Below are 23639 nucleotides of genomic sequence, written 5' to 3'. Positions count from 1 at the left end.
CAACTCGATTGGGCGGCCCAAATCTGCTGTATGGTCCAGGTCATGTTTGCAGCCCAATTCTGGGAAGCTTTGGGTGCCCATATCATTTTGGGTGCTCAAAACAGATTGGGTGTCAAGTTTGTGGATTTTGGCCCAAGTTTGGACCAAACAGGCGGGCTCCGGCTTACTAGGGTTTCGGTTATGGGATCCTGGTGGAGGGTATGGGCTCATAAGGCTTTTCTTTAGCCTTCCTTTTAATTAAGTCTTTTATGTACTATGCTTATTTACTATGCAATCGTTTCGATCATAGTAAGATAGGCCTATTTAGAATAAGTGAGCATGGATGTTCATTAATGAGTGGTACTAGATATATATACCACGTTTTCTTATTTGCCCTCTATTTTTCAAGGCAGTGGAAATGTATGTAATGTACTGCTCTAGCTTGAGACTATTAATGAGAAATGTTGAATTTCATTCAAAATACACCCCCTCTACCACTACATATCTACTTTTCTTACTTTGAAATTATGATGTACAATTTTTAGTAATAACTAGCGGTTATTACCCTAACTTTCGCATCTGAGTGTTACTGTCAGCCCAGCAGAGTGTGTGTAGTAACAGTGTTCGTTTATATAGTCATGAGGGTTTCCGGCCAATTTGCCGGTTATCATACACGCATAATCTTATGAGAGAAACTTAATTGGAACAATATGGTGGCATATCGAAAAGAGTTCAATTACTTAAACATGCAGCAATCATCGAAGACACTGATACTATGATAACTATGACTCCAATACTACAGGTTAACCATGTAGCAGATAGGTTCTTTACTTCTTTTCTTACCTAATCACAAGCTGACTGTGTCTCCAATAGCCGTACAATTTCTACATCACATGATACTGATACTATGATATAAACATCAAAAGATTCAAGAAAAATTCTACAATTAATATATACAACAGAGCTATCCAACTTCTACCGAGTTCAACAATATTCTAAATGCATATCATTCTCCCTGTGCCTCTATCTCTGTAGGTTGAAAACCCCACTATGATCAAGGACATGACCGCTGTAGGGATCCTCGCTACTATCCTTACTCACGTCCTCATAACCTGCTGAAGTGGATGCTGAATTTGCTCCGGCGTTCAAACTTGCAATCTGTATAATGTTCTCTATCTCTTTCACCACTTCCCCCATTCTAGGCCTTCTAGGTCGTAATTCTTTTACACACGACATTGCCAGATCGACAAACATTTCTAAACCTTTCAGCTCTGTTACTAAACCGATGGCTGGATCAAGAATTTCTTGCAGGTTGTACAAATCTTTTGTCCTATCCATTGTCGTCTGTACCACTCTCACAATATACCTCCCACGCTCTATTGGCCTTCTAGCAGTTATCAGCTCCAACATTACCACGCCAAAGCTATACACGTCGCTCTTCTCAGTCAACTGTTGAGTCATATAATATTCAGGATCCAGGTACCCCTACACCGATAAACAAAATCATTACTCGATCAGTTATGACTTACAAGTTACAAATTTACAATGATATACTCTGGTATTTTCTAACCTACAGAAATTTGGTCTTCATTGCTTGGATGAAATATATGCTTGTGATCTAAAGATTGATTCAGGGGCATGCTTTTCCAATTTGTGTTTAGTTGGTCGCAGTCAAGAACTATACGATAAACTCAAATCTAATGAAAACCATAATTCCCAAAAGAAGAAAAAGTTATGAAAATGCTGTGCTCGATCAGTTAACGCGATGAACGACCATGACTCCGATTATCGTTTTAGCCTTCATTTATGAAAAGAAAAAGAACTTGCATGCACTATTTTTGATGTCAGAGGTGTCCGAAGATTACTGACCATTGTCCCCTTAACTTGAGTAGTCACATGATCCCTTCCACTATCAGCCATAGACTTGGAGAGACCAAAATCGGCAACTTTTGCATTTAAATCTTTATCTAGTAGGATATTGTTTGGTTTAACATCCCGGTGTATAATAGATGGGGTTGCATGCTGATGAAGATAGGCCAGTCCTCTCGCTGCGCCAAGGGCTACTTTAAGTCTCCTCATCCAGTTCAACCTAAATCCTGACTTCCCTGCACAGAAAACTTTCTAATATATCACATAAGAACAAACTGAAACAATAATTAATCCTGGTAATTAAAATTGGATTCCGTTCCAGGCCTTTCTTCTCTGGTAGAATAGCTAGAGCTAACAAAGCTGAATTTTTAATTTCCGGATTTCAAGGATGCCAGACCAGTACTAGGGTGGATCTGTTATATACACTCCTAATTGGATGACACTGCTGAATTCTGCTGATTATTTTCATATTTGCTAATTCTCAGATCATCGGAGATTCTATTCTATTACAGGTCAATATAAGCTAGATACTTGGACCAGTGTATGTATGCATAAAAAGCATTAAGGTCCTAATTTCTTATTTATATTGAAGAACAATACCGTATATGGATTACCTGAAAGACTATCCATCAAGTTACCATTTGGAACATACTCGTATACCAACATTTGTTCATCTTGCTCCAAACAAAAACCAACAAGGCTCACAAGATTCTTATGATGTACCCTTGAAAGCAGCTCAACCTCAGCTTTGAACTCAATCCCTTCCTGGATAGATTCCCTTTTAGCTCGTTTAATGGCAACCATTTCGCCTGTTGGAAGTACTCCCTGATACACCTGTAAAATGTTGACCACATTTGTAAGTTTACAATTATTTAGTGTGGGAATATGAGACATTGAAGATTTAAAAATAGTAAAAGCTAACCTTTCCATAACCCCCGGAACCAATATCATTTGCTTCTGAAAAACTATTGGTGCAATCCTTAAGCTCTTTAAAAGAAAACAATCTTGCTCCTTTTAACTGAGGAAGACTGCTTTTTGATAGCCAAGCCTGCTGCATTTGATGACATGAAGGAAAGTAATCAACCAATACTATTGTGCATTCACCTCAATTAAAACATATTTACCCCAAAAATAATACATAAGAAAATCTGTATAAAAATGTACTCGACATTACTTTTGTAGGGATGAACAACATACCAAAGGGAGTGCTCTGCTCCGTTGCTCGTCTGCTCTGCTTCGTTGCTCATTTGCTCTCCCCTTTTGTTGGAGAGCATAAACCCCTACAAGTGCTATTGATAACAGAAGCACAGAACAGCCAACTGCTGCACCAATTATCAAGGCCTTGTTTGATCCTGTAGGAACCCCAAAATGATAGAAATGGAAATACACTTGGGTCATTAACATTTGATGATATGACTGAGTTTAACATTGCAAATATTTTTAAGCAGTATGTACGTTCAAATTTCTCATCAAGTTTAATGTGAGATCCACACTTACCTCCGAAGTGAGCATAATTTAATGCAACAGAGAAGGGTCCAAAATAGGGGGGACGTGGGAGAGTCTGGTTACTAAGCACAGAAGCAAGTGCTGAAGCTTCTGATTTGTTGAAGTGATCTTGATCAGATGGGAAAACCTCTAGTATCAGGTGAAAGTAATAAAATAAGTCGAAGAAAGGAGAACCCAGAGAAACTGAATCCACAGGAATGTTGTAAGTCCGAAAAGATTGGATGAAAGAGATCTCTAGCTCTGTGTAATAAGTTGAGTTTCCAAAGTCTGAGAAACTGACATATAAGAAGACTAGAGTTACTGTGTAAGGATGTGCACATTTACAATTCGGGCTGGAAACTTTTCCCGAACTACAGCCAATGGGCGCACAGTTATTTGGTGGTGTTGAGTATAAGGAATCTGATGAAGCAACAATGCAATAATTCTTGGCCATGTTTGTCTGATTACAAATTGGATTACCAACAAGTCTGCAAAAAGATAATCGAAAAATAGTTCTGACATATAGAGGTAAAAATTAATCACTAAAGCTTTTCACAATTAATCTATTAAGTAACTAAATTATTTAGTTCTTCAACAGTACCCAAGGAAATTACAGACAAAGTTTGGAAGCTATTGCTTACATCAATGTATAGTTGGATTCTCCACTTTGTGTAAGATTAGTAATGGAGTTCTTTTCCAAATCAATTAGTTGCAATTGGTTGCCGTAATTGGTTTCAATATCCAAGAAGCCATTGAGATTGTTGTTCCTTAGTACCCTGTACTAGGTCAGAATAATCACTTTAAATTTATCACAGCAAATCTACCATGGCATATAGCTACAGTGTTAGACGACTATGTTACATTATCTTCTTTGGAACAGAGTCCACATTTAAAACTAAAGCCATTAAAATTGGTGCAGCATTCATTATAGTGAGTGTGGTGTGCTTCTAGGCATCGATCAGTTTGATACTTACACTGTCTGCAAATTGTAAAAGCCAAATAGGGCTTGAGGAACTTGTCCCTGAAGCCGTGTGTTTTCCATTATTCTGCCATCAATGATAGATATATACATTAATACTGAGCACTTAAGCTTTTCTGATTTCTTTTCGTTTGATGATATTTCAAATACATTATACATGTTTAACTCAAAACACATACGGATACACACAGAGATATATGGAGGAGGAATGAGACATACAATGTCGTCAAGAACTGCAAGGTTGAAAACCATTCAGGAACTTCTGACACATCAAAAGTATTATTACTCATATCCCTGCGCATCAAATTTAGAGAGTATATATGATGACTAGTAGTGAATATAGTTTTCAACTCTCACAAAAGCATGACTATAACAGATAAGTATTCTCCTAATTAAAGGGGAAAACAAATGCATAACTTATCATATTGACTGTAGCGTATAATGCTAAACAACTGATACAAAACATAATTTCAGTAATATTGTGTTAGAATTAATGCTTTCCTACTCCATCTGCGAATGTTCACTAAGGTGTGCGTTCGCGAGATGAGTGCGTTCGCGAAGTGAGATCGCTGCGAATGTTCGCTAAAGTGCGTTCGTGAGATGAAGTCATTGCGGGGAAAAGTCAGAAGCGAGTTCGCTAAGAAGTAGTGTTCGCGAATAACAGTTCGCGGAATAACTAAGTCTGTTCGCTAAAGGTTGAGTTCGTTCGCTGTCACGAAACTTGCTGCGGTGAAAGTCTTAACTGAGGTGAAATATATTTTACAACCACTTGCATTACTGTTTGCTCCACTCAAATTAATTAAGCTAGATATTTTGTATCTAAAGTACTTTTAATCTAGTTTAATATGTTTCATCTTAGATATTTTGTAGGTTAATCTTGTACCCTATATAAGGGAAGAGATGGTTGATGTAAAGGAAGGAACAAGTTCAGAAACTCAAGTACACAATTTTGCTGGGTTAAGTTGATCTGTTCATGCTTCATTTGCTACTGCAAATTAATCAAATCAACAAAGTTGTGGTTTCGATTATATTTTGTTCAAATACAAAGTAGAAGCAACTATCAAAAATATACCAACATGGTATCAGAGCTCTGTTGATCAATATATATCAACTGGGTCATATCAACTGTTGAATCAAAAAAACCAAACACAAGGCACTGATCTAATATGGCTAGTTCAAGCAACTCATCAGAAATCAGAGTTCCAATCTTCAGTGGAGAGAATTTCAACTTCTGGATGATTAAGATGAAAACCATGTTCATCTCACATGAACTATGGAGTTATGTGGATGAAGGCTATACAGTTCCAGAAATTGAAAATATTTCTAATGCTCAGAGAGTGGAGTTGAAGACAAACATAAAGAAAGATGTAAAAGCTCTAGGCATACTGCAAAACTCAGTCTCAGACGAGATCTTTCCAAGAATCTCAAATGAAGAAACAACCAAAGCAGCTTGGGATGTTCTGCTGCTTGAGTTCAAAGGCTCAGAAAAGGTTAGAGCTGTTAAACTTCAATCCTTGAGAAGAGATTTTGAGTATACTAGAATGAATGAGACTGAATTGCTAAATGATTACAGTACTAGACTGACTGATACTGTAAATCAAATGAAAACCTATGGTGAGTCCATTACAGAGAAGAGAATAGTCCAGAAGATCCTAATGAGTCTAAATAGAAAATATGATGCTATAATCTGTATTTTAGAGGAGACTAGGGATATGGAAACTCTTGGTGTTCAAGATGTCATGGGAACACTTAAGGCTTTTGATCAGAGGTTAATGAGTCATGATGAACCATTTGAAAAAGCTTTTCAAACACTGAGTCTTAGCTCAAATCAGAAAAATGATGAGCCATCTAGTTCTAATTCACAAAAGGGAAACCAAAAGATGAAGAAGAACTGGAAAAATAAAGGCATGAAGTGGGAAGGAAAATCAGATCAGTTAACAAAGAAAAACAATGAAGGAAGTAGCAGTTCAAGTTATTCAAAGTGTTCTATTTGTTCAAAACTTCATACTGGTGAATGTCGGTTTAAAGGAAAACCAAAGTGTACAAATTGTAACAGGTTTGGTCATGTCAAGAAGGGTTGTAACTACAAAGGCAATCAACAAGCAAACTGCATTGAAGAACAAGGTGATACCAACATGTTCTCTGTCAGCTATGCTGCAACTACACAAGTGAGTGAGAATGTGTGGCTTGTTGATAGTGCTTGCAGTAGTCATATGACTGCGAATGCTAATCTTCTATATGATATTAACTACAACAGCATCACTAAAGTGAAGGTGGGAAATGGATGTTGGTTGACACAAAAGGCAAAGGAAGTATTGCGGTGGAAACCAAAAATGGAAAAATGTTCATCAGAGATGTTATGTTAGTTCTAGATCTTGATTCAAATTTGCTAAGTATTGGTCAACTCATTGAGCACTCATATCACCTACACTTTGGTGACAACACTTGCAATATCTTCGAGAGAGGGAGCAGCAAGAAACTGATGGTAGAAGTTGAGATGAAGAGGAACAGAAGTTTTCTTTTGACTCTCAAGTATGCAACAGAGAGTGCAAGAAAAATGGAGCTACAGGATGATCCTTGGCTCTGGCATCGAAGACTTGGACATTTGAATTTTCAAAGTCTCAAGCAATTACATCAAAATGAAATGGTGCAGGGATTGTCAAAAATCAAAGAAGTTACTGATGTGTGTGAAGGATGTGCACTGGGAAAACAACACATCCATTTCCAAAAGGGAAAGCATGGAGAGCCAAAGTTCCACTTGAGTTAGTTCATTCTGATGTGTGTGGTGCAATGAAAACCATAACAGAAGCTGGAAACATATACTTTCTGACGTTCATTGATGATTATTCAAGAATGACCTGGGTTTATTTCCTAAGGCAGAAGTCTGATGTGTTCTTAGTATTCAAGAAGTTTCAAGCAATGGTTGAGAGACAATCTGATCTCAAGATCAAAGTGCTAAGATTAGATAGAGGAGACGAATATACATCAAATGAGTTTGGAAATTTCTGTGTAGACATTGGTTTGGAAAGACAACTCACAGTAAGCTATACACCGCAACAAAACGGGGTAGCTGAAAGAAAAAAATAGAACAATCGTGGAAATGGCAAAGTCAATGCTGCATGACAAGAAGATGCCTCAAGAATTTTGGGCAGAAGCCATGTCAACACCGCAGTGTATTTGATGAACAAGTATCCAACAACAGCTATGCAAGGAATGACACCAATTGAAGCCTGGAATGGAAGAAAACCAAGTGTTAACCACTTGAGGGTATTTGGTTCAATCTGCTATGCACATATTCCAAAGGAGCTGAGAAGGAAGCTTGATGAATCAAGCGAAAAGTCTGTGTTCATGGGATACAGCTCACATACAAAGGGCTATAGGCTCTACAATTTGAAAAAGAAAAAAATGATTATCTACAAAGATGTTCTCTTCAGTGAGAAATCATCTTGGGATTGGAATCAAGGTTCAGTCCTGCAACAAGATGTGCAAGATAATATTGTTCAAAATGAACAAGAGGTTTCAGAACAGCTGGAACTTGATCCACTGCAACAGTCACTGCCTCACAGTCCTCAACAACCCTCACCAGCACCTTCAAATGCACAATCAACTCCAAGCTCAACACCGATCAGGTTGAGAAGCTTGAATGATGTGTATGAAAGCTGCAATGCATGCTTGTTTGAATTCGAACATTTTGAAGAAGCTGTGAAATAAGATGAATGGAGAACTGCGATGAAAGAGGAGATCGATGTGATTGTGAAGAAGAATACATGGGAGCTGGTTGATAAACCAGATAACAAATATGTTATTGGTTTAAAGTGGATTTACAAAAACAAGCTAAATGCTTATGGTTCTGTACAAAGAAACAAAGCAAGATTGGTAGCAAAAGGGTACTCGCACATACCTGGAGTCGATTTCAATGAAACTTTTGCACCAGTAGCAAGGCATGAGACTATAAGAGGTCTGATTTCCATTGCTGCACAAAAAGGCTGGTTTCTACACCAGTTAGACGTAAAGTCTGCATTTCTAAATGGAGTGCTGAAAGAAGAAGTGTTTGTGGAACAACCACAAGGTTTCATCATCAAGGGTAAAGAGCTGAAAGTTTACAAACTGAAGAAGGCTCTTTATGGTTTGAAACAAGCCCTAAGAGCTTGGTACGGTGAGATGGATTCCTATTTCACAGAAAAAGGGTTTCAAAGGAGTGAAAATGAACCTGCCCTTTACACCAAAACTGAAGGTAAATCAAGCATTCTTATTGTCTCCTTATATGTTGATGATTTGGTATTTACTGGAAGTTGTGAAAAATGATTTCAAATTTCAAGTCTAATATGATGATGAAATATGAAATTTGTGATTTGGGAATCATGCATTATTTTCTGGGAATTGAAATAGTTCAATCAGTGGAGGGAATCTTCATTACACAGAAAAAATATGCAAAGGCAATTCTAGAGAAGTTCAAGATGTTTGGTTGTGAAGTTCAAGATGTTTGGTTGCAAATATGTTGCAACACCTCTAGTTGTCAATGAAAAATTTCAAAAAGAAGATGGAAGTGGTAGTGCAGATGAGAGTATATACAGAAGTTTAGTGGGAAGTTTGCTTTACTTGACAGCAACAAGGCCAGATCTTATGTATGCTGCAAGTCTGTTATCCAGATTTATGCACAAACCAACCAGAGTACACTATGGAGCTGCAAAGAGGATCCTGATATACATTCAAGGTACAATTGACTTTGGAATCATGTATGAGAGGAATGTGGAACCAAAACTCTTTGGTTTCTGAGATAGTGATTGGGGAGGCAGTGTAGATGACTTGAAAAGCACATCTAGGTATACTTTCACACTTGGAACTGGTGTATTCTCGTAGGCTTCAAAGAAGCAAAAATCAGTGGCCCTATCTATAGCTGAAGTTGAGTATGTTTCTGCATCAATAGCTACTTTGCAAGCAATTTGGCTCAGAAGAGTCATTGAAGATTTTGGTGAGAAACAAGAATCTGCAACAACCATTCTCTACGATAACAAGTCTGCAATTGCCATGAGCAAGAATCATGTGTATCACTGTAGGACGAAACACATTTCCTTGAAGTTTCACTACATTAGGGATGCAGTTGAAGAGAATGAAGTGGATTTGGTCTACTGCAATACTGAAGACCAAGTTGCAGATATCTTCATCAAAGCTCTACCAAGAGAGAGGTTTGAATACCTCAGAGGCCTACTTGGAATGAAGAAGCAAAGCATTAAGAAGGAGTAGTGTTAGAATTAATGCTTTCCTGCTCCATCTGCGAATGTTCGCTAAAGTGCGTTCGCAAGATGAGTGCCTTCGCGAAGTGAGATCGCTGCGAATGTTCGCTAAAGTGCGTTCGCGAGATGAGGTCACTGCGGGGAAAAGCTGAAGCGAGTTCGCTAAGAAGTAGTGTTCGCGAATACCAGTTCGCGGAATAACTAAGTCTGTTCGCTAAAGGTTGAGTTCGTTCGCTGTCGCGAAACTTGCTGCGGTGAAAGTCTTAACTGCAGTGAATTTACAACCACTGGCATTACTGTTTGCTCCACTCAAATTAAGCTAGATATTTTGTATCTAAAGTACTTTTAATCTAGTTTAATATGCTTTCATCTTAGATATTTTGTAGGTTAATCTTATACCCTATATAAGGGAAGAGATGGTTGATGTAAAGGAAGGAACAAGTTCAAAAACTCAAGTACACAAGTTTGCTGGGTTAAGTTGATCTGTTGATGCTTCATTTGCTACTGCAAATTAATCAAATCAACAAAGTTGTGGTTTCGATTATGTTTTGTTCAAATACAAAGTAGAAGCAACTATCAAAAATATACCAACATATTGTTGATACTTACACATAGTTGAGGAGATTCATGCCGGTAAGGTTTGGTACTGGGCCAATCAACTGATTGTTAGACAAGTACCTGAAAACATATCGATGATCAATAGGTTATATTACTAAGTTGGATTCAAACAAGATATCAAAACTTTGTTTGACATTCCATGTGAGCTTACAGTACAGTCATGTTTGAAAGATTGTTGAGGCTTGAAGGCACCAGCCCACTTAATGAATTCCAATCAAGGCGCCTGTAACAGAACAAGTTATATCCAGTGCAACCAAGTCTACAGAGGCATGAGCCTTCACTAAACTTGGTATAAAGCCAGTTGAGGAGATAGCACAGATACTCACACTGTCACCAGAGTCTGTACAAGTCCGAGTGTGGAAGGGATCTCGCCAGTTAGATTATTTCTATTCAAGAGCCTGCCACAAAAAAGTGATCAAGAAGATAAACTTAATCTGTTTTCAGAATTGGAGTTTTTAGAATTGGAGATTCCGAAATGAAAAGGCTTCAATTACTCAATTACACATCAAAAATATTTCGTACAGTATTCCATACCGAAAGATGCAGAAAAGGCGATACTCTTTGAAAAAGAAATGTGCACTAAGGAGAGACATGTAGATATAAACTTCCCCATACAAATGAACAAAGCGAACACCTAGCTTCTAGCAATTAGGTGATTTAACAAAACTTACAAGTGCACCAGAACCATCTTTGAGCTGAAAAGTTGAGTTGGAATTCCGCCTGAGAGCTGATTGTCTCCTAAATGACTGCATTTAAAGAAAAAACAATTATCAGATGGGAAAAAATTGACTAAGCAACTCTAAACTACTAAGAGTTGACATACAAATGCTGCGCCTTGTGTAACATATCAAGACCCGGTGTAACCTCACTACTGACTGGGATGTATCCTTGAAGTTTGTTGCTAGTTAGGTCCAGATAGAAAAGATTTGAAAGATCACCAATTGAAGGCGGAATTTGCCCACTCAGTCTATTGTTATTCAGATCTCTGCAGAAGTGTATATATATATATGAAGAAGCTTCCGGAGTTTAGAGCATAATGGCCCAGACATAACATCATTAAAACCAAAAATAGTTAATAATAAAAAAAATAAAAGTATTGCAGCTTTAGAGATCCTTACAGATAATATAGATTCTTCAAAGTTCCTATAGTGTGAGGAATAGGCTCAGAGAAACTGCAGCCAGCAAGGTTTCTAGCATGCAAACAAGTATTTAGTAGGATAATGGTCAGGTACCGAATATTTAGCTATAAAAGATGAGAAAAAAGTTTATTTTTATGTTTTGGGTACAAGTTCACTAGTTTTGTCAAGTTTCCAATTGATGTTGGAATTGGTCCTGTCAGGTCCTTATTCAAAGATAGGTCCCTGTATGAAAAATCATGAGACAGGAGTTACATAAAAGCAGTAATTGAGGCCTTTTTTCTGACCAAAAAAAAAAAAAGCAGTAATTGAGGAACCGATTATCAAATAGAAATAAATTCAAATGAATAAATGAGGAGTTGATCAACATCAGTTAAAATAACCTATCAATATGACATGTTTTTCAAAACAGTTGCTGCCTATGACAGATATTGAGCATTAAACCTCTTAATATGTGACACTGCAATCCTGGATTGAACAATAACTGCTGTAAAATGCAATATAATGTGGAAATAAAAGACCTACAGTGTCTCTAGCTCGGACAACAACTGGATATCGCTGGGTAGCTGACCTCTCAAACCCATGCCTGCCAATATTCTGAAACCAAAGCAGCCATTTCATTGTCCAAAAATGGAAGGAAGCAACTTTCGGAAGCATCAGAAGGTCGAAACAGACCAACAACTTACATGGAGGTAACACGTGCATTCGTGCAGTCAATACCTTTCCAGCCATCACAAGGATCTGAACCCACCCAACTTATGTCCCACGCTTGCATCAGAATCTTCAGGGAAATATCTGCATGTGAGCATGTCAGAAACTTTAGTTTAACACTCCAGATGGATCGATTTATGATTTATGAAGCTGAGATACGATACTAGCAGAATGCATTGACTAATTTCGTCAGAGAATACAGAAAGATCAATAGCCAACAATACACTAATCGGGGTGCAGCATTGAACACAACTTACAATCCATGTTGTTTGCCTCTGCTGCAATACCAACAAATTTGGTTAACACAAGCAGCATAAAGACATGAGTGGCAAGGGTTCGACCCAGTACTTTACAGGCAATGGGCATCAAAACCTTATTAGCCATTTCATTTGCCATTTCTGTACACAAAACTAGCTCTCAAGGAACGAAGCTAGCCTTTTATAATTGAGAAACCTACTTGACTAAGTCCATGGTCAGATTTTCCAAACCTTGCAACAAAAGTAAACACTCTTCCACAGTTTAACCTAATGGTGCGACAATTTATTGGATTAAAAATGAAAACAGTACAACTCTAAGGTGTTACCGGGACAGAAGTCAGTAGCCAATATATATCAAAATGCCAAGCTTCAAGGTTTCATCAAATTTCAAAATGCCCGAATTAAACAAAGAAAACAAGAACTGTATGAGAAATTTACATGATGGAACCTGCAAAGGGCGACCCTGAATAAGTTCTTCCCCAGAAAGATATGGATAAAAAGGTATATATTTCAATAAATTATGAGTAAATCGATGGCATTGGATTGGTGGGAAGTCGAAATCTTTACGTAGTAGTAGTAACATGATTTGTAGTTGTTGTAAAGAAACATTCTTCTGAAGAAACTCAACAATCAAATATGTTATGTCTCATTTTCAAAATACGTCTGATAAAATCAACAAGGACAAAAGCATTGACTTCATTTTTGTCAGAATTGTGGAGGCCGGCAAATTAAGATAGCCCAATTCAGCTCCAGTTCTCTTGTTGTCCCACGTAAAGTCTTGCTTAATCCCACAAAGGACCCTTGGCCTCCCTTTTTCAAACCCACAAAGAACTGTGGCTTCTCCATCTGTGGTGTGCATTTTAAAGAGAAATTAACTTTTCAGGGTGGAAGAGTGAAGCTAATGGTATGCCCCCTTTTCCTTTTTCTCTTTTTGCTTGATAGTCGTCTCACATACAAAATGTCACGGGATCATTTACTTGTCCATGCAGAATACGTGCCCTCCTCGGTGGATTCTGTCCTCGACGAGACTCGCACCACTTTAATTAAAAAGGCACGTGTTGTGTCGAGGATGAAGTGCTGCTCAATTTGCATCTGAGGCTGACCTCGAAGACATTTCCAAATCTCGAGTAGGAGTGATGTACTCTTCATGCCTTCACTCGCTGCAGCCTATTCTTTCTGGGGAAGAATTGTTTCGCCGAGTCGTTGAGCTAGCTAGAAAATAAATTTCTGACCTCTGAACATACTCCCACTTGTTTGCAGAAAGCCTCGAGGTCGGAGATTCCTTCAATTAAGGAGCCGGAGAAAACAGAGGAAGTGGAGGTGTTCATCAGACGCGTCAATGTTTCCATGCCAGAAGGGAGGAAAACCAGAAGCAGAAATGGAATACCAACAGTCGATTTTATATCCTGAGATTAACACATGAGGGAGAATGCACCTGGTGGTATTACAAATGGTGGCTTAAGGCTTGTACACCGTATTTAGGGCTTTCATTTTCTACGACTCTCACTAGAAATCTAAAAAGCGCGACTGCCGTGTCTTTTTGGTGACATAATTTGCTGAAGTTTTTATGGACTTCAGAAAGAAGGTTAAAATTTCATCTTTATCGAGGCAAAAAAGTCAGAATTCTCAAGTAGGCATATAGTAAAGTGAGTCATGAAAACAGTAATATTAGTCCTCAAAGTGGTAACATGAGTCATTCAAGTGGTAAAAATAGTTGATGTATGAGAAATGTTAACATACCATAGCTTTACCCCTGTTTGAGACATTCACATCCACCATCAAAGATATCCTAATGGCGACAGTGAAATCTTCCAGAACTATTACACTTCTTAAGAATAACACAAGAGTTCATGTTGAGTTCGCCAATGATCTAATTCCTGACTATGAACAATGCATGAAAGTCAAAGAGGTCTTAGATTCTCGGCTAGCAAATTCTTCCAAAAACTCGAAGACTTGCAAGCTATAGAACTTGATATTAAAGCCGATAAGGAGCAAGTTAAAAACAAGTCATAAATTTGCTGAAAGAATCTATCAAAGAAAAAGAGGATCAAGGCCGGTAGCTTCTAAAAGAGAAGTTTTTTTTTTTTTTTTTGAAGTGGTTTGGAACCCAGCCAAGCTGGGAGGCTCAGCCCCACGCCTGACTTATTATATTAGAATGAACTAAATGCGTAGAGGGGGACATAAAACCTTGACCTCGAGCATCAGTACAAGAGTCCTCATAGCTAGAGAACATCCCGAATAATAACAGGAGTCTCCTCTAACCATACATCAGAAATATAATTACAACGTACTAGCGAGGTGCGCTAACCTATTGGCTGCACCATTTGCTTCACGGAATATGTGTCTAACCTGAAAAGGGTGAAAAGATGTCAAATATGACTTGCAATCATCAATAATACGCCCAATCTCAGATCTATCTTCCACATTATGTTGTAGAGCAGTAATCACAAGAGAGCAATCGCTCTCCAAGTCAATAGCAGGCATGTCCTGATGGATCGCCAATAGAAGTCCAGCCCGACATGCTTCAGCTTCCATGTGTAGGGCAGATGAAGCATGTGGAAAATAACGAGCCAATGCTGCCAGACACATACCATTTTCATCCCGTATCACAACTCTCACTCTACCATCACCATACTCAGCCCTGTAACTACCATCGACATTCACCTTCAGCCGCCCACTAGGAGGGTTCCTCCATTTAGACTTCTCCCTCCTTGCTTTTGCATTTTCACGCACATGAACTTGCTGATATTCTTCAAGAAATTTACTTGCCCACTGGGCTGCATTTGAGGCACAAGAGAAACTCCCATTCCACAACACATTATTTCATTCAGACCAAATGACCTAGAGTGCCATGAAAAAAGCACATCTCTGATTACCATCCAGCTTGTCAAGGACGTGGGTCTATTGGCTAAGAATGTGGCTGGTTCATGTGTGGTGGATTGGGTCCTCTAAAAGAGAAGTTTGATTGTGTGAAAGACAAACTCCTAGAGATTGAGCAGGCTATTTCTTCAAGCAAGTTGGAGAGAGAAAAGTAGTACTAGAAGTTAATTGATTATTTAAAGTTTTTTTTTTAATCAAGCCCATAGGGTGAAATAATATATTCATCACAAGCCAGAATAGGCCATTACATATCCTGCCGCTGTCATTTAAGGACATAGACAGACAAGAAGGTAGTGGTAGTAACCACAATTGTACGTAGAAATAGACTCACTCATTATACATTTCAAATCGTAGAAATAGCTGATATCCTCCTTCGGTACTACTCCAGAGACGCTAAGGAGACATAGAGTGCACATCGGTGCCTAGTTTCCTAATACAAGGAATTATTGTTATTTAGATAAAAACTAAAAAACATAGGGTTGGGCCAAAGGCAAAGCCCTAGCCCAAATTAAAGCCCAATGGACAGCTCGAAAGAAGGAAGCCCAAAACTGCAAGGCTCAACAGGATTTGGAGCAAGGCCCAAAACACCATCAGTCTCACATCCGCCCACGCTGCACCACTCTCCACCACCAGTCCGCCATATCTGTGCCGCACAGACCAACACCATCCTGCCGGCCCAGCATACGCCGTACAACCCCACTTGGCCAACTTCGCGCTCACCTCTCCAGAAAACGCAAGCAGCAGCCCGGAGCATCCAGATCGTCACCGCCGCAAAGCTCCTCCGAGCCCCGTCGTCGCTCCCCATCAGAACCCAGCCGCTACCCAGATCCGCAGAATCCAGCCAAAGCTTTCCATCCCTGCACAACGCGAACAGAACCAGCGATGTCGTCTAGACCTCACCACCTCCACCCATCCAAGCCTCGAGATTCAAAGCCCCTCTCACGACCTCTCAGAGTGAATAGTAATTCCCGTCCGGCAGCGGCCCAGTAGCAGCGAGGCAAAAACCTCTCCGATCCCAAGCGCCGCCGGACGAGCAAATTCTCAAAAACGGAGACCTAGGGTAATCCGATTTTTTTGGAGCTCCTTAGAGCGTCTAAGTTGGAAAATAATTGATTATTTAAAGTTATATTGTCCAACTGTATTATAATAGATATTCAGATGTCTTTTCCTTTTAGACATGATTTTGCTTGGGACTCTTGTTCTCCTTTTTTGTAGTGTCTGCTTTTAAGCGTTGCTTAGATGTATTTCAGCTTTTAAGCTTCTTTTATTTTTGACTTCTTTCATTCGCCTGGAATAAAAATAAAAGTTATTATGATTAGTTATTTATTTATTTCCTTTATTTTCTTGTACTCATGTGATAATTTAGAGCAACTCCAACAGGTTCCTCATATTTTGATTTTTCTCAATTTAAATGAGCCACTTCTGCTCCAATATTCCTCATTTTAGGGGTAGTGAGGATAGAGAAAACAAAATTTCCTAAATTTATAGCAATTCTCTAAAATTTTAAGGAAAAAATTATGGAGATTTTAGAAATTACTGTAAAATAGGAAATCTATTGGAGTTGGAGAAGAAAAACTATGGAAAACTTTGACTTTTGCTTCCGTATAATATAAAAATTATAGAGAAGATGTTGAAGTTGCTCTTAGCATGTAATAATTTAACCACAAACTAAATTAATTAATGGAAATCAAATCTGTTGGAAAAGATGGCTGGATTCAGTTACACCGGTGTTACCTATGTTTACATTATCTTCTTTGGAACAGAGTCCACATTTAAAACTAAAGCCGTTAAAATTGGTGCAGCATTTATTATATTGAGTGTGGTGTGCTTCTGGGCATCAGTTTGATACTTACACCGTCTGCGAATTGTAAAAGCCAAATAGGGCTTGAAAAACTTGTCCCTGAAGCCGTGTGCTTTCCATCATTCTGCCATCAATGATAGATACATTAATACTGAGCATTTTCTAATTTTAGTTTGATGATATTTCAAATACATTTTACATGTTTAACCCAAAACACATACAGATACACACAGAGGTATATGGAGGAAGAATGAGACGTACACTGTCTTCAAGAACTGCAAGATTAATTGAAAACCAATCAGGAACTTCTGACACTTCAAAAGTATTATTACTCATATCCCTGCACATCAAATTTAGTGAGTATGATGAATAATAGTGAAAATAGTATTCAACTCTCACAAAAGCATGAATTAACCAGATAAGTATTCTCCTAAAGGGCAAAACAAATGCATAATTAAGTTATCATGTTGACTCTAGTGTATAATGCTAAACAACTGATAGAAATCATAACTTCAGTAATATTGTTGATACTTGAACATAGTTGAGGAGATTCATGTCGGTAAGGTTTGGTACTGGGCTAACCAACTGATTGTTAGAATTAATGTTGGAATTGGTCCTGTCATGTCCTTATTCAAAGATAGGTCCCTGTATGAAAAATCATGAGACATGAGTTACATAAAAGCAGTAATTGGCGAACCTATTATCAAATAGAATAATAAATTCAGTGAATAACTGAGGAGTTGATCAACATCAGTTAAAATAATCTATCAATGATGACATATGTTTCAAAACAGTTAGTGCCTATGACACATATTGAGCATTGAACCTCTTAATATATGGCACTGCAATCCTGGATTGAGCAATAACTGCTGTAAAACGCAATGTGGAAATAAAAGACCTACAGAGTCTCTAGCTCGGACAACAACGTACTGAATATCGCTGGGTAGCTGACCTTTCAAACCCATGCCTGCCAATGTTCTGACACTAAGAGCAACTCCACCGGTGGAGTCTTGACTGGTGACCGACAGTGGGAGAAAACCAGCTCCAACGGTGGGTAAAAGACCGGGCAAAACCCACCCCCTCTTGACTACAGCCAAGAAAATAGTCAAGTCCATGACTATTTCCATGACCGACCAAACCCACATGACAGCTAGGCCCAGCCCTGATCGTGGCTAACGTGAGCACCATCTCAGCAGACGACGAAGCGCCGAGGGAGGGAACTGGACGACAGTGTGACGACGCGTGGCGCCGCAAAGCCTTTAGGCGTGAAGCCAGTCGCTTGTCGCGTAGCGACAGAGAGAGGGGGTCGGCCTTGCCATGTGGAAGATAGCTGTTGGTCCTATTTGAAATCTGGGCCTAACGGTCAATTAATCTCAGCCCTTCATTTCAATTAAATGGGCAATCCTACGGCTTACAATTAACATGTATATATATGTTTGTAACGTTAATAAACGGTAACAAAAAAAAATTAAAAAATTCTAAACATTTCTCTATAAATACCTACCATTTATTTTACATCTCACACCCAAAAAATTATCTTTCATAGTAACCCAATTTTGTGCTTCCTCCTCTTCATATAGCTCTCATCATCCAAATTTGTTTATATCCAAAATGGCCGAACAAAGGGGAAACACACGTCCAGTGGCCGGACAAGAGGGAGATCAAAGTTCAGATGATAATACCGAATCCGGGAGGAGATGGACGGATGAGGAAGATGTTCAATTGTGCAAGTCTTGGAAAGCTGTAGGCCAAGATCCAGCTGTGGGCATAAATCAGAAGAAAAAAAAACGACTTATGGAGGCGAGTGAAGCGACACTTTGTCGCAAATTGGCCCAAGAGTCGATCATCTTCCTCTTTGCAGGGAAGGTGGAAAATTTTGAAGGTTGAACTCTTTGAGTGGCATTGTGCATTAAGGCAAGCGAAAAATTGGTACAAGAGCGGTTCGAATGCGGTTGATGAGGTATGTATTTGTTGATAAATCATTTAATTTGTTGATACATTATAGTAAAATATTGCTTGATAAATAATTTTTTAATTATAATATCATTTTAATTGTAGTAATAGCTTTTCGTTATAATTAAAATAATTAGTTGATAAATAATGATGTAATTACAACGATGTTTATATTTGTACTTATTAATTTTTATTGTAAAACGGTGAGATACTTTCTTATTAAAATTATGACCTTTATAATAGATAATCCTTCATAATAGCGTTTATATTTGAACTAATTGCAATTTTTATTATATTTTTTAATTGCGTAGCAAGAGGAAGCACATAAATTGTGGCATGTCGGGATGAAGAGAAGAGGGAAGAAAAGTAGACACAATTTTCAGAGTTTTGATAGTTACGCTGTTGTGGAGGGCTTTGCACAATTTAAAGACATCTCTAGCCTTACATCCGGAGGAACATCAAATGTAGGAAGTCAACATACGCACACACAACCAATTGCTGAAAATTTTCCCATCAACTTGGACATGGATGTAGATGAGGTAATTGCCGGTGAAACTGCAGATCCTAATGTGAGGCCTCAAGGAAGGTAGACTGCGAAAGAAGCAATTCGGAAAGGAAAGAAGACAGTGAAAGATCAAAGTCCTGAGTATAGCGAACAACCAAATAGAGGCAACCGCCGGCAAGAAAAAACTCGATGAGGAATTCGCTCGAAGTCTTCAAGAGGAAAATCAACGAGAATGTATCCGATTGCAAATGGAAATGCGAAAAGAGGCAATCCTATTACAAGAGAGGGAAGAGCGTATTATGGAGATGGATACAAGTCAGATGACGCCAACTAAAAAGCGTTATTGGTCAACAAAGCAAAAGAAGATAGCGGAGAGAGAAGATCTTGGCGAGCAGACGCCACCTTCTATGGGTGGATACTATCCGCAACCCAATTTTGGTAGTGCATTCCCACAACCAAATTTTGGTGGTCCATTCGCACAACCTCCTTACCCCGGTGCATACCCACAACCACCTTACCCCGGTGCATACCCACAACCACCTTACCCCGATGGATTCCCACAATCTCCCTTCACCGGCGGATTCCCACCACCTCCCTTCACCGGTGGATTCCCACAACCCCTTACCCCGGTAGATATTATCCGCAACCACCTTACCCCGGGAGATATCCTACATAACCACAATTTTCACCTTTCTCTACGGGTGATTCCACCAACCTTAACCCTAAATATGACCCTTCAAACACAAATTGGATTCCTAGAGAGGATGTGGATCATGATTTGAATAATTAGGTGATTATGCATGATGTGTAATTGTATTGTACTTATTCCTAATTTTTCATTTATGTAAGCATAGATTTTATGAAATAAAAGTTGTATTTGAAAATTCCTCTTATTAAAGCACACACCTTATATTCAAAATCATAGCACATAATAAACATAATACAAACCAATTTAAAATCACACTGACATAAAAAACATAGACATTAGCCAAATTAAAAGCACACCAACTTCCCAAAACATAATACAAGCCAAATTCAAAGCACACCAACATAACAAAACATAGATATTAGCCAATTATTCCAAAAAACCTATACCAGCTGATCTAGATCTCCATGTTGCCTTGAATGTTCCAGAAATTCTCTATCAGATCTTCTTGAAGGTTTGAGTGACTGTTTGCACTTCTAATGGCATCGTATCGATCCATGAATCCGTTGAAATAATAACCATCTCTACCAACAGGATCAAAGTCATCACCGGTCGGTCCTTCCCAAACATGGGCCTCATATTGTTATCCTCTTCTTCATCGGACTCCAAATCCTCATCGCTGTCATCTGGTCTTTCATCCTCGAATATCATGTTGTGTAATATAATACAAGTCAGCATGATGTATCGAAGGTCTTCTCTATCCCAACCACGAGCCGCTACTCGAACAATACTAAAGCACGACTGTAAAATGGCTAAACATCTTTCCACATCCTTCTTGTACCCCTCTTGAGCCTGGGAAAACTTCAGATCATTGGGTCGTGTAGGCCTTGGAATTGATTTCACAAAAGTCGCCCATTGCGGATAGATACCATCAGCGAGATAGTAGCCTAAATTGTGAATTCTGTTATTCACTTGAAATTGGATCTGAGGGGCTCGACCAGTAGTGAGCTCGTCAAACAACGGAGACTTAGCAAGCACGTTGAGGTCGTTGCATGATCCAGGCATTCCAAAGAAGGCATGCCATATCCATGTGTCATAAGATGCGACTGCTTCGAGGATGATAGTGGGCACACGTTTTCGACCGCTGTATTCTCTAGCCCAACCTGTTGGGCAATTCTTCCATTGCCAGTGCATGCAGTCAATGCTTCCAATCATCCCAGGAAAGCCTCTTCTCTCAGCTTTGGCGAGAAGTCTTCTGAGGTCGGCCGGAGTAAGAGCCCGGAGGTATTCTGCTGAGTACAGATTAACGATTCCTCTTGTAAATCGTTTCAGAGCCTCGATGGCGGTAGATTTCGCCATCCGACAATACTCAGCGCATTGATCTGCCCCAACACCGTAAGCAAGCATTATTAAGGAACATATCAGCTTCTGCTGGGGAAGTAGTCCAACTTTCTTTGCAGCATCTGATTTCTGGACAAAGTACCGGTCATAGCGACAAAGGTCACTGGAGATGCGGTTGAAAACATTGTGACCCATCCTGTACTGTGTCCGGAATTCCTCTTCACTGAAAACTGGACGCTCCACAAAGTAATCTTCCATCATGTTTTTCCCTCTTGATTCCCTAAATCGCTCCTCATTCGGTGCAAGCCCCGGTCGAGAACCCCCTCGTCGTGTTTGAGAGGAAGCTTCAGCTTCAGCGACTGCTGCTACCACAAGAGCATTAGTCGTACACATCTCTTCATGATCTTCATCTCGAGATTATCGATACTTAGCCCACAATCTCTTCATTGAAATGAGGGAAGGAGAGGAAATGTGTTGGATCTGGAGATATGAAAAAGAAGGAGATTTGCGAATATAAGCTTGTGTGTGAATGATGTGTTGCCTCTTGCTCTATTTATTTATAATCTTCACATAAATCGTGATCAGACTTCGAGGACACGTGTCCACTCCTGGTTTGACGTAATCTGATCTGAAATCTTAGATAAGATTACATCAACAATAACTGTTAGATTGAATAGTATGCAAATGATCTGGTCCATTCAAAGATGTCGGTGGTTGTTTCAAGCGTTTCAAAAAAATTGTCGGTGGTGCCTTCACTCATTTCAAGAAAAATTGTCGGTGGTGCCTTCACTCATTTCATGAAAAATTGTCAGTGGTGCCTTCACTCATTTCAAGATAAATTATCGATAACTGTAGGTGGCTCATAATTTGTCCACAGTAAATATTAACCAAATAGTAAATTACATAATTATGACATTAATTATCCATAAATCTCCATTATTATCATCTATTTACATCAAATATATTTTAATTTTAAAATAAAAAAATAAAAATTTAATGAACAGTGAAAAAAATCAATGAACAGTTAAAAAGAATAATAAAAAATGATGAACAGTTAAAACTGGTCAAGAAAAAAAACGGGTGGAAACCCATGTCCAATGGCAGTGAACAGTTACTTAACTGGTCTACGCCTTGACATTTCTTGACTACAGGTGAACTTGCTCTAAGCAGCCATTTTACTGTCCAAAAATGGAAGGAAGTAACTTTCGGAAATATTAGAAGGTCGAAACAGACTAACAACTTTTTTTTTTTTCTTTCTTCACTTCTTTTTAAAAGAGGATTAAAAGATTTCACTTCTACATCCATGGTGACTCGAACCCATGACTTCGTCATTAGGTAGTGGGTGCTCTTGTGCATGGAGGTAACAGGTAACACGTGCATTTGTGCAGTCAATACCTTTCCAGCCATGAGCACAAGGATCTGAACGACTGAACCCACCCAACTTATGTCCCACGTGTAAAACCATAGTTACATGCTCACAACATATGCACAACAATCATAAAAGGATTAAGGCTTACCTTCAGCAATAACAGACATGGATTCCATCTTATGCAACTGCTTAACTCGATCACTGAATGTGGTCTTCTGTTACTTACCAACTTGCTTCTCAATGGACAGAACTTATGCAATAGTCGTGGTAGTAATCAGGGACCAATTCATCTGTATATATATGAGACTTAAACCTCAAGAAGCTTCCCATTAAAGCATTCCTTGTCGGTTTAGGTTTCACTATTAGATTCCTAATGTATCACAACTTATAGCCTTTCTTGTCGACTAAGCAATGGATTACTATCCTTAATGAATTGATACACTACTTCATTAAGTCACTAGTATTGATTTACTGTTTATATCCATGTTAAACTAGGATTGATATTAAGCTAATCATCAATTACTTTATGATGATATGTGTTATGTCCATATTTGATCTTACAATCTCCCCCTTGGACTCACACATATCATGCTCGATGATTTGCACCAGAGAACATCAAAACCTACTTAACTTACTGAAGTGCGCGCCAGATAACAAACTCAAATCGAAAATCCATTCCAACATGGTCAGATCACAGTTACTTATGCAGAGCAAGAAACAGTATACATTTTAACAAAAATGCAGAGTTTCAAAACCACTAACACAAGCTTCTGCAATCCACATATGTTCAACCAGAAGTGATATAATATATGTTAATGTGTATCAACAAGTAAACATATATTAGGTCCTACTTTATGTTTCTAAAACCAGAAACTC

General features: G+C 38.7%; 2 protein-coding genes across 2 annotated transcripts; both read right to left on the bottom strand.

The window, feature by feature from the left end:
* Nucleotides 1-751: 751 nt before the first annotated feature.
* Nucleotides 752-12407, bottom strand: LOC133730766 (leucine-rich repeat receptor protein kinase HPCA1-like). The gene is made up of 19 exons (XM_062158294.1): nucleotides 12269-12407; nucleotides 11987-12095; nucleotides 11826-11897; nucleotides 11451-11525; nucleotides 11283-11354; nucleotides 10988-11149; nucleotides 10836-10910; nucleotides 10491-10562; nucleotides 10316-10387; nucleotides 10156-10224; nucleotides 4532-4606; nucleotides 4308-4379; nucleotides 3975-4109; nucleotides 3346-3821; nucleotides 3046-3200; nucleotides 2771-2899; nucleotides 2463-2682; nucleotides 1849-2084; nucleotides 752-1464 (listed from the first exon to the last, which is right to left on the bottom strand). Exons 1-19 carry the CDS (start codon nucleotides 12405-12407, stop codon nucleotides 1003-1005), a joined length of 2877 nt encoding a protein of 958 aa, XP_062014278.1. The 3' UTR covers nucleotides 752-1002.
* Nucleotides 12408-20551: 8144 nt separating this feature from the next.
* On the bottom strand, nucleotides 20552-21787 carry LOC133730765 (uncharacterized). Its single transcript, XM_062158293.1, has one exon. It carries the CDS (start codon nucleotides 21785-21787, stop codon nucleotides 20552-20554), a length of 1236 nt encoding a protein of 411 aa, XP_062014277.1.
* Between the last annotated feature and the right edge of the window lie 1852 nt (nucleotides 21788-23639).

This window comes from Rosa rugosa, chromosome 2 (assembly GCF_958449725.1).
Source record: "Rosa rugosa chromosome 2, drRosRugo1.1, whole genome shotgun sequence".
NCBI classification, from domain to species: Eukaryota; Viridiplantae; Streptophyta; class Magnoliopsida; order Rosales; family Rosaceae; genus Rosa; species Rosa rugosa.
This window is presented reverse-complemented; position numbering and strand designations above follow the sequence as displayed.

Excerpts from the sequence above, each read along its gene's own strand:
- LOC133730765 (XM_062158293.1), bottom strand. The coding sequence starts at position 21,787 with ATGTGTACGACTAATGCTCTTGTGGTAGCAGCAGTCGCTGAAGCTGAA.
- LOC133730766 (XM_062158294.1), bottom strand. The coding sequence starts at position 12,407 with ATGGCAAATGAAATGGCTAATAAGGTTTTGATGCCCATTGCCTGTAAA. Across the intron at positions 4,110-4,307 it reads TTTTACAATTTGCAGACAGT|GGTACTAAGGAACAACAATC; the intron begins GTAAGTATCAAA and ends GACCTAGTACAG. Across the intron at positions 1,465-1,848 it reads CTCAAGTTAAGGGGACAATG|GGGTACCTGGATCCTGAATA; the intron begins GTCAGTAATCTT and ends TTATCGGTGTAG.